Here is a 10,661-nt window from a genome sequence, read left to right on the forward strand (position 1 = left end):
GATGAGGTTTGTCTCATTCAGCTTTGATTGGGTAGAGTGCATAAGTCGGTGGGCACTTATCCATGTTATCCGGGAGGAAGTTGTGTCTGCTAAATCGTGGTTCCACTGCTCCAGTAGTGTTTTAGTTGCCATTGTCCTCAACCTCCATGCACAGTGCGAATATGGTGCAGTTGCTCTCGCTGGTTTGGTGTTGATAGAGAGAGTGGGATGAAGGGGACGAGAGTTGGAGAAGGAAGGAGGTGTCGGTCAAGAGGAAGGGGATGAGGGTAATATTGGGTTTTAAAAAATTTTAAACATCACGTGGCATCACGTGTGTATGGGTTTTGACGAAATATTAACGGATGTTAACAGTAAGGGTAGAGTTAGACAATTGTTAGAAACGGTAGGGGTAGTGTCAATCAATTTTCAAACAGTAAGGGTACACTTAGTCAGTTAGCTAAACCATAAGGGTAGTTTAAGAAATTTACCCAATTTAAAATACCACTTATAAAATGATCCCTATTTGAATTTTATGAAAGCACTTCTACAAAAGTACTTTTATAAAAGTACTTTTATGAAAGTGTTTTTATAAAAGTACTTTCATAGAAGTGTTTTTATAAAAAATATTTATTAAAAGTGCTTTTAAAGGGTATATTTTGAAATTTTGAAAGAAAATGAAGCACAAAATAGTCACAAATGCTTATTTAAGTGCTTATTAAAAAAAAGCACATGAAAAAATTGGGTACCAAATGCAAATAAGTGCTTATTTGAATAAGCCCTTGTTTTTAAGCACTTATTTTTAATTTAAGCACTCCTAAACATGGCCTTAGAGTGCCATATATGGTTTGATAATCTTATGTTTAAAACTAGGAAATCAAAACAAGCCTAAGTTTGATACCTGGTTTACAATAAGGTAGTTTAGGAAAAGAGTTAAGAAAGTGGAGGTTTTAAGTTTTTACTTCAATTACATAATTGGCACAGACAAGGAGAGTGATCATGTTGAATATGCCAATCTTTGGAGGCCTTGAACCGGGGCATTTGGATCTCCTACCCAGAGGACACTACAAATATTTCCCCTACTTGTATATTCTCATTCATGAAGAGATGTTACCAATTCAGGGGTACAAATTTAAATGTCGATGGTAAGTTTAGAAGTGGAGCTCTATATCTTTTATATTGTAGACATTAAAATTTTCATGGACTTCTAGATGGGTCTTGTTCCCTTAAACTCAAATTTGCTCATGGACATTAGTATTGGTCCTGTTTAGACCCTTCCCTATACTCTCAAATATGTGCATATGCCTTAATATTTTGGCTTTGCTATTGTAAATGTAAACCCATTAGCATGATGGAAGAGTTCATGTGGGACCAACCTTTCAGTCAAACTTAAATTCAAATTTAAATTTAAATTTTAATTACAAGTATTGGTGGTTTATGGAAATAATCCAATTAGAGATCGTCTCAAGCCCTAAAGAGAGAAATCTAATCAATGATGGAATATAGAAGGATTATAGCCGATAAGGGCAACTTTTGGGCCCTAATATTAATAAAAGTAATATTTTTAATATAATTTATAAAATAGGATAATTATTTAAAAAAAAATCATATAAGGGCAAAAACACTATTCATATTCTCCCTCTTACAAACCATTCATCAGCGCCACTGCCCGCTACCACCTCCCACAACGCCTCCACCCACTTCTGGCAACGCCTCTACCCATGGCATGAGCCCCTTCAGCGGTCCATATATTCTTGAGAAATTTTTCCATGTTCATGGAGCCAAAATCCTTGCCAAGGCCACCCATGGTATTTCGGAACTCATCGAAGGTTAACGAGTAGATGGAAGGCTGTCTGGCCAACAGAAAATATCCCAACAGTCTTCCACTGCTGCCGCTGCCTTCCGGTGGTGGTACATCACCAGCGTTCTTGAAGTTCATCTGAAATCCCTCTCAATAAATAGAACTAACCAGTATTGTTAACTAACAGATCTCATATATCCACCGAGCTAAGAGAGATCGAGTGGAACCACTAATACTTTGTTCCTCTCTTGCATCATGCGAGTTGAAATCCAAACTTCAGAGAAGCAGGAAATTCACAGATGATTTAGAAAGAAATTCAAAGTTTCGACCCTAAAGGAACTTCAAAAATTAAAAGAAAAAAAAAACTCAAAATTAAATTTGTTTGTGATATTTGTCATTATATGATTGTCTTAGTGTTTTACAACCATAACCTCACAACTCTGCCAGAAATCATTTCAAACACGAAACTATCAAATACAATTTTTTTGGAAAAATACACACGAAAAAAATCCTAACCTTATGCAATTCTACTACTCAATTCAACTAACCATGCGAAAAAAAAATAACAACAAAAATGAACTAATTGAAGCAAAAAAGTCTAGGAAAATAAACAAAACATGAAGAATCAAACAAATAAAACGACAACACAGGTTGAAAATTCGAAAAAAAAACAGGAAAAATCTTTTCCAATTCCACGAAAACAAACTTACAATGTGTTTTTGTAATGCACAGCGTTTTGCACGAAAAAGGAATAAAAAGCGAGAGAAAAAAAGAAAAAAAAAAGCAGAGCAGGACATTAGTGATGCTGTGATGGAGCAAATTCTTACCGGTTTTTCACTCCTCTCTTTTTTTTTTTTCGTGTTGTTGTAAGTGTAATTTTGCTTCTCCTCTCTACCTTGATTAACAAATGTCGCCTGTAGGCCTTCCACGAGTCTGCATGTAAGGGATCCAACTTCCCTTATAAAGGAAGTACCCAAAAGTTGTTGGAGGTGGGCGGAGGCGTTGCCAGAGGCGGCAACAAGTGGCGCCAATGAATAATTTGTAAGAGGGAGAAGATGAACAGTATTTTTTGCACTTATATAATATTTTTTCAAAAAAAGTTATCATATTTTTTAAATTATATTAAAAATATTAATTTTATTGATATTAAGGACCAAAATGGCAAATTGCAAATTGTAAACTTTTCTCTTTATGAAAAGTAACTAGAGCCAATCAAATTTCTATCCAAACAAGGCACATCTTCCCACACTTGGAAATTAATCAATGAGGAGACAATAATGGATGATAAAATATTCTCTCTAATAATGTTAGTAATTACAACATTTTACTCTCTAAAGAATAACTAATCAAATCTTAAATAAAGGGGATTAAGATATTAGACCAAAAAGTCTATAAATAGGGGTCCTCATCAAGAGGGAGGGGACTTTTGGTCAAAGAAATAAACTAAGCGAAAGTAAGAAAGCTCTTGGGAAGAAGGAAGCATACACCATTTTCTAAAGAGCAAAGTCACAACACATTTGAAGTGTAGCACAACCCTTCTTTTGATAAAGCTTTCCAAGCCTAATTGAAGAAAGTAATCTTTAGTGTTGTCTGAAGTACATGAGCACGTCACCTGACCATCGGTTTCAATTCAAATCCAAATTCTCAAATTGCAAGAAGCACCACCAAGAGGGAATGAGAGGTTCTGTCCTTTTTGTAAAAGAGTTTCAAATGCAAAGAGCTTGTATCCCATTTATATAAAAAAAAATCCAATTTTTGAATTTATCTTCTCTTTTCTTGTATTTGGATTTATACATGAAATTTGGGTCAACAAGTATATTTGTCAAGTTGAGTCATGTGTCTTTTATTTTTGCATAGACTGAAGCACTAAAGTTTCAACACCGTCAAATGGCTAAAGTATGGATGTTAAAAAAGTGTCTCATCAAGAAAGATTATGACATATAGACCCTATTTTTGAAAGGAACCACAAACAATTGATGTCTAGTTTATCAAGAGAGTGTTGGTTGCTAGAAGTGGTGGGGCACTTGAATACAAATCAAGCCTTGTATTTTTTGTTAATTGATGCACATTTTTTTGGGAAATTGTCTAAAACTCACCATGACTTTTCAACATTTCTCTTAAACTTACCATAACTTTTTGAAACGTCCAAGGAACCCCATGTCAGTGAGTTTTTATTTCCCAAAACTCACCATCCATTAAAGCATCGTTAGTGTACAATGACAGAAATCGTTCACGTCAATATAAATGCAATTTTATGACCAAACTGCCCTTGAATAGCAAGTCAGCCTTATTAAAACATATTTTTATGACTAAAATGCATCCACACTAATTTTACAGGAGAAGAACGATTCTCATGTGAGAACCCTTCTAATGGGAATGGTGATGGAAGTTGAATGACCATCACTGGTTGAGGTGGTGGAGGTGAAGCTGGAGGTGGAGGAGAACCTACAAGAGGCATAGAGGGAGTGATAACAGGAAGTGGAGGGGACATTACCGGAGGAGGTGATGAAGAAACCGGAGGTAGAGGAGCAAGAGGAGGGGATGGTGGTGGTGTGACTACAAGAGGGGGCGATAGGTAGTGCTAGAGGGGGAGCTATAGGTGGTGTTGATGGGGGCAATGGTATTACTCGACGAGGAGTAGCAAAAATAGGTAGATGGGATTGAGGTGGTGGGGATGGAAGAGAAGGGCTTGTGGACGGAGGCGAACCTATAGTATTAAGGGTAAATTTCTTAAACTACCCTTATGGTTTAGTTAACTGACTAAGTGTACCCTTACTGTTTGAAAATTGATTGACACTACCCCTACTTTTTCTGACAATTGTCTAACTCTATCCTCTCCGTTAACATCTGTTAATATTTCACCAAAACCAATACACGCGTGACACCACGTGATGTTTAAAATTTTTTAAAACCCAATATTACCCTCATCCCCTTCCTCTTGACTGACACCTCCTTCCTTCTCCAACTCTCATCCCCTTCATCCCACTCTCTCTATCAACACCAGACCAGCAGGAGCAACTGCACCATATTCGCACCGTACTTGGAGGTTGAGGACAGTGACAATTGAAACACTACTGGAGTAGTGGAACTGCGATTTAGCAAACACAACTTCTTCCCGGATAACATGGGTAAGTGCCCACCGACCTGTGCACTCTACCCAATCAAGGCTGAACGAGACAAACCCCATCACTCACCACCGAGACCTTATTCAATTCATCTCTAAAATAGTGTTGGAGCCGCAATCCATTTTGCAAGCAAAATTGCCGTCTTCCTGTGTCGGAGATCTAGGATGTAGTTGGCGAGCCCAACCCCCTTGTTTCAATCGATGCATCGGAGATTGAGGATGTAGTCAGCGAGTCCAGCCCCCTTGCGTTAGTCGACACGTCGGAGATTGAGGATGCAATCGGCGAGCCCAGCCCCCTTGCTTTAGACGCCAACTATTACTTGAAAACCAAGAACGAGGAGAAAAATGAACCAGATCTCAAGAGACACCAGTCTAGCCTCTCTCTCTCTCTCTCCTTCTTCTTCTTCCCCTTCGTTCTCTCTCCCCTACCGATCTGTTTCATCTCCTTTAACTTTGATCACAACAGGGGATGTGCCTTTACGTCTGTGGATGAACTCAGAGAAAGACGTTGATACAGGAGACGATGATGTTGCAGAGAGATGATGTCATCACTGTAACATGGTTGAATCTAATTTCCAACAATTAATCAGCACTGGAGCTATGATGTTGAAGCTCATCTCACTGCTTGTTGTCTTCTGGGGTTGAGGGGAAGATTTGTGTTAAGGGAGATGTTCCTACTTAGTAATCTGGCCTATCGGAATAGAATTGGGATTTGCTACTAACAAAGCGCACCTCAGACCGACCTCCCAACCCTATCCCATCATGTATTGGGAACATCTCCCTATCCCTATGAATAACAATACAAAGTATGGGAAATGTTCACTATATGCAACTGAGAGGTACTGTGAGGTTAGTGTGAGAAGCACTCTATGAGAAACAGATCCAAAATCATTGAAATGGTATTAGAAGTGTTTCATTGGTAGCAGCAGATCCCCAAACAGAATTCAGTGGGAGCAAAGTCCATTCGAATAACCATCATAGCCTTGCATTGGGAATATCTCTTCATAAAATAAAATATAAAAGTATGGAGATATTCCTTTCAGAATGCAAGGCTATAAAGGCTGTTCGAACACTCTTTGAACGGATTTTGCTCTAACTGAAACCGATCTCGCAGATCCCAACCCTATTGCCCTTTAGAGACGGAATAGCATTCGAACTGTACAGGCATCAATTCCTGAATGGCACGAGGACACTGAAATCACATCAGCGCTCCACATGCACATCTCAGCCTGCACTGCGAACATCTCCCGTGGGGCGCGCCTTGTGAACTCGTGATTCAGGGGCTCAGGGGGGCTGGCAGTGGACAGTGGTCGGTGGAAACAACCAAAAAAAGGTCACATGGGGCCATGCAGACAATACCTAGTGCCTAGGTAACAGGGCTACAATCGGATTGGACAAATTTTCTTCTCTCAATCTCAAACCGTCAATATTTGGATCGGAGTTGAACCTTCTCGTCATTTTAAATTAACCGGTCGGTTAGTCCGTTTCAACCATTGACCTGTTATTTAACGAGACCGGAATGGCCACTGGGTCATCGAATCACCAGTTCAACCATCTGGCCGGTCTGAGCCTTAAACGGGTCGGATGAATACCAACACTCGAAACAGCTTTTACTTTTCTAATAGATGATTATGTTATTGGATTAGGTTGGAGCCGATTATAAACATATCTAATAGTGACGACCTTGAACGGGTCGGATTAGCCTACCAAAGAAAAAAGGCTAAAACAGGTACAAGTCTAGATGGCGGAGTAGAGCTGCTGCTTGGGTGCATTCCATCTGTGCAGCACCTTTCCGGCAACATCATAGAACAAAATCTCGGCGTTGGTTTGAGTAAGTTGCACAGACATGAAGCCCTGTCCATCGTAGAAAAATTTCACTACTTCTCGGTTCAACGTCTTCACATCTCCTCTCCATGCCTTGGAACCCGCCCCACTTGTTAAGAACTGGATAGGACTGCATCCACAACCAAACTTTGCTTAACAATACAAGCTTAAACAGATGTAGGGGTGCAAATTAAATGATATCCATTTATTCAAATTCGATCCGTTTATAACTGGGTCGAATATGGATCCACCACTTTTTATTCCAATCCCATATAATTCGATTCGTTTTTATATTCTATCTATTAATAAAATTGGTTTGGTTTGAATGTTGTGTTTTCAATAGTGTTATTGGCTGCTTCTTTCTTTTTGGTAAAAGGGTTCTTGGTTCAAATATCATAATATTTATTTTTAATATGTTTTGTTCATGACATGTTTAAACCAGATATAGATGAATCAAATTTGGATCAACTTTATCTGATCCGATTTGATCCCTTTGCGGCCCTGAAGGCTCCTTTTGTTTGCGGTGCATATCAAATCTGCTTTAGTTTTGCATCAATTTGTTTATTTGTAAATATGGTTTACATTTCTACCTCCTATAAAATTTATACTTTTTGACTCAATTGCACTTATTGACAGTGTAATTTTTGCATTCAAAATACTGATGTAAAATTTGCACCATCTTCCTACTCATTCTGATCTACTGCAAATACAGCTTGGAACATGCTAGTGTTCATGGAACCATATGAGCTCTCAGACTCCCATTTCCTCTCCCATATAGAATAGGAATCGCATCATCTTACATCATATATACACATGTATAATAATTATATAATAATGTTTTAATATATAAATACACGCAAATATATATATATATATATATATATATATATATATATATTTCAATTTTATTATATTAATCTATTCTAATTTATTATAAATTTTTCAATTTCATTTTAATATTTCATATATATATAAAGATCATACCGCCTGACACGGGCTACCCTTTATGAGGGATTATAGGCCAGGCAGGCATGGTCCACCCAGGCCCAGCTGGCTACAGTAGGGGTGGCCCGCGTTACACCTCTACCTACGCCATCATCAAATAACCCTTCTCCTGCCTCTATTCGGTGGGGACCATATGAATTAACGACATCCCAACAAAATAAATTCTGAAGGAAAAGGTAAATCAGAATTTGCATTCAGCCAATTGCACTCGCATGCATACACCAGTGCAAATATGAAATTGGTAGTGCAAGCAAACGCAGCCAAACAAAATCAAATAAATACCTACCTGTTGGCATCACTGATGTGCTCCAGACAATGGTCATGTCCATTGATGTAAAGATCGACGCCATTGGCCTTAAGGATTGGGAGAAGCTGCTTCACAAGCTCTCGGGTGTCGCCGTGGTGCCCAACAGTTCTGATCGCATGGTGACCGACCACGATCTTCCATTTCGCTCTCGACTCTCTCAGTGCACTCTCTATATCCTGTTAATCACGAAAACCTTCATCTGATCATCACTTTCAGGCTAACCAACCCTTTGTTTGGAAATGAGTTACGGAGTGCAAGTGTGGAACCTATCTCTTCTTCTACCTTGAGAAGGTTGGCCAGGTACTTCTCTCTAGGGAGAACACCTCTCCAATCGTAGCTATGGCCGTTTGGGTTTTCAAAGTAAGCGTCCACGAATGGGTTTGTGTCAACAAAGAAGAATTCAGCAATTTCTGTTGCAGAAACAAAAGCGTTTCAGATCTTTTTTGTTTTTTTTTCAAGTTCAAAGAGAAACTTTGTTTTGATCTTCTTCAAATTCCAAGTGAACTGGGTTTTTAATTTTCACCTGCATTAAGAACAAAAGACCTCAAGCACAGCCATCTGCTGTCTAGCTTCTTGAGGACTGGGCTCAATTGGGCCTTCACATCACCTCTGTAATCATGGTTGCCCAAAACTAGAAAATTAAGGAAAAGCAATATTAGATGATCGTTATAAAAATTAATAAAAGAAAAGAAATTTTTTATTCTTACCACTATACCACTGCTTTTGGAGGCTCTTGGCAGTGTAGATTTTGGAAAATGACTCCTCAAAGGCGGGATCATTCTCTCCGGTCAAGCCATTGTCATAAAAATTATCTCCGGTGGAGACTACAAAATTAATGTTCAGTTTCTCTCCGATCCTTCCCATCTGCAACAAATTGGTTCAGAAATTAAAACAACACTTTAATTAATCTCCTCCTCCTCTGAATTCAGAGGAAGGGGAGATTAATTTTAGAAAATAGACGTATAACTGAGGGTATTCTAGTAATTACATCCATTCAATTATGTGCCCTTAGTGCTTGGAGTTGGAGATGAAGTAGCCAATCAATCGCTCTCTCAAATCACAAGTTCTCACTCGCTGATGTAATATTAAAAGAGCAGAAAACCGGCCAATGGAGTATTGACATTCAACTCAAGCAGTTTTTCTTTTTTCCTTTTTATTTACTAAGCATTCAATTCAAATAGTTGTTCCACAGACAGAAATTACAAAATGCCACGATCATTTGAAAATTTCACTTTCAAGAAATTTTGATCTACCCATTAAGGCTTAAATGCTTGAGGACATGATGAATGCGTTAACCGGAAAAAATTACAATAAATCTTTCAAGTAAAGAGATGGAGAGAAGGTGGGGATGACTGATGACTGATGATATTCATTGTTCATAGAAAGAAGTTTGGTGTAAAACCTGAAAAGCAACTTCAGATTGGTTGTAAGCTCCTCTTCTCCCCCAGTCTCCGATGACCAAAAAGCTCAGCGACCCATCACCGTTTGCGGGGTGCTCGAACCTCTGGAGCTCTGCAAAACTCGAGCCCAGAAGGCAAATGGTTAGGACAAGGCACAGAGACATGGATTTGTTGCAGAAACAAGCCATGGCTCTGAGGAGACGAACAAAGAAGCAAAGATTTCGAGGAGAAACGTAATGGGGCTTTATAGATGGAGAAGGGGCGCGGTGCCAAATTTAAAAGAAAAAACAAAGCAGAAAAGGATCAGATCGGACATATTTCTGAAACCTGGACAGTGAGTTTTGAATTAGAACAACCAATCGCGTAATTAACAGGTTTTGAAGGTGCTGTAAGAAGCAGTTATGTGGTGACACGTGGCAATTTTAATCTGTTAATTAGGTAGAGTAGGAAGTTGATAAATCAATAAAACAAACAACGGGAATATCCGTGGGAATATAACGTTGGTATTCGGATTTTCATCCAAGGGATCTTGGATATTCCTCGTCTCCGTCTCCTCTACTCTTCTCTGATCGTCGAAAGCAACGGAAAAAAAAAGGTTGGCTGTCTCAAACTCGACAGCCTGCCTGGGCTGTTGGTACTTGGGAGTATTTTTCAGCAATCAGCAGAGAAAAGAGCTTTGTCGACAGCCTAGGCTGGGCGAATTCAGGAATCTGAATATGTTGACCCTTAAGGTACTCAGAAGTTAGAAGCAAGCACTTGACTTGACACTTGAGGTTAAAAAAGTCATTTTAGTTTATCGAAATTGGCAATTGAAAAGGTAATCGCCGTTGCCGGGGATCGAACCCGGGTCACCCGCGTGACAGGCGGGTATACTCACCACTATACTACAACGACCCAACTTGTCACAATAGCCCATTTCTTCTTCTTTCTTGAATTGAAGCACTGCCCGAAGTTACTTAAAAACCACTGGTGGGCCAACAAATGAGCCTGTCCACCTTCTCTTCGAACATGGATGTACTTGATCTCTAAATCTATAGTGAGACGTGTACAATCATCCAAAAGCAAGCGTTCCACAAGTCCAAGGGAATACTCCTTTTGCCCCACATGTAGGAATGGCAACAAGACAGGTTTGGGGTGGGGATCATATTCTTCATACCCTATCCTGATAAAAGTTAATCATCCATCTCTGGTCTCTAATGGAGACAAGTTCCATGTGGGGAATGC

General features: G+C 39.1%; 1 protein-coding gene, 1 long non-coding RNA gene and 1 other non-coding gene across 3 annotated transcripts; all 3 read right to left on the bottom strand.

The window, feature by feature from the left end:
- Nucleotides 1–1,490: 1,490 nt before the first annotated feature.
- LOC148864018 (uncharacterized) lies at nt 1,491–2,823 on the bottom strand. Its single transcript, XR_016110758.1, has 2 exons — nt 2,605–2,823; nt 1,491–2,051 (listed from the first exon to the last, which is right to left on the bottom strand). It is a non-coding gene; the product is annotated as an uncharacterized LOC148864018 (long non-coding RNA).
- Nucleotides 2,824–6,509: 3,686 nt separating this feature from the next.
- LOC148864019 (purple acid phosphatase 17-like) lies at nt 6,510–9,800 on the bottom strand. The gene is made up of 6 exons (XM_088978987.1): nt 9,440–9,800; nt 8,745–8,901; nt 8,561–8,668; nt 8,320–8,447; nt 8,017–8,213; nt 6,510–6,855 (listed from the first exon to the last, which is right to left on the bottom strand). Exons 1-6 carry the CDS (start codon nt 9,623–9,625, stop codon nt 6,639–6,641), a joined length of 993 nt encoding a protein of 330 aa, XP_088835113.1. The 5' UTR covers nt 9,626–9,800; the 3' UTR covers nt 6,510–6,638.
- Nucleotides 9,801–10,259: 459 nt separating this feature from the next.
- On the bottom strand, nt 10,260–10,331 carry TRNAD-GUC (transfer RNA aspartic acid (anticodon GUC)). The gene has a single exon. It is a non-coding gene; the product is annotated as a tRNA-Asp (tRNA).
- Between the last annotated feature and the right edge of the window lie 330 nt (nt 10,332–10,661).

The sequence above is a fragment of the Nelumbo lutea genome, chromosome 3, assembly GCF_056320005.1.
Source record: "Nelumbo lutea isolate HS-2025 chromosome 3, American lotus-T2T, whole genome shotgun sequence".
Taxonomy (NCBI): Eukaryota; Viridiplantae; Streptophyta; class Magnoliopsida; order Proteales; family Nelumbonaceae; genus Nelumbo; species Nelumbo lutea.

Bases quoted from the DNA above. Each gene is read 5' to 3' on its own strand.
- LOC148864019 (XM_088978987.1), bottom strand. From the start codon at position 9,625: ATGGCTTGTTTCTGCAACAAATCCATGTCTCTGTGCCTTGTCCTAACC. The intron at 8,902-9,439 runs GTTTTACACCAA...AATTTGTTGCAG, and splicing joins AATCTGAAGTTGCTTTTCAG to ATGGGAAGGATCGGAGAGAA. The intron at 6,856-8,016 runs GTAGGTATTTAT...TTGTGGATGCAG, and splicing joins CACATCAGTGATGCCAACAG to TCCTATCCAGTTCTTAACAA.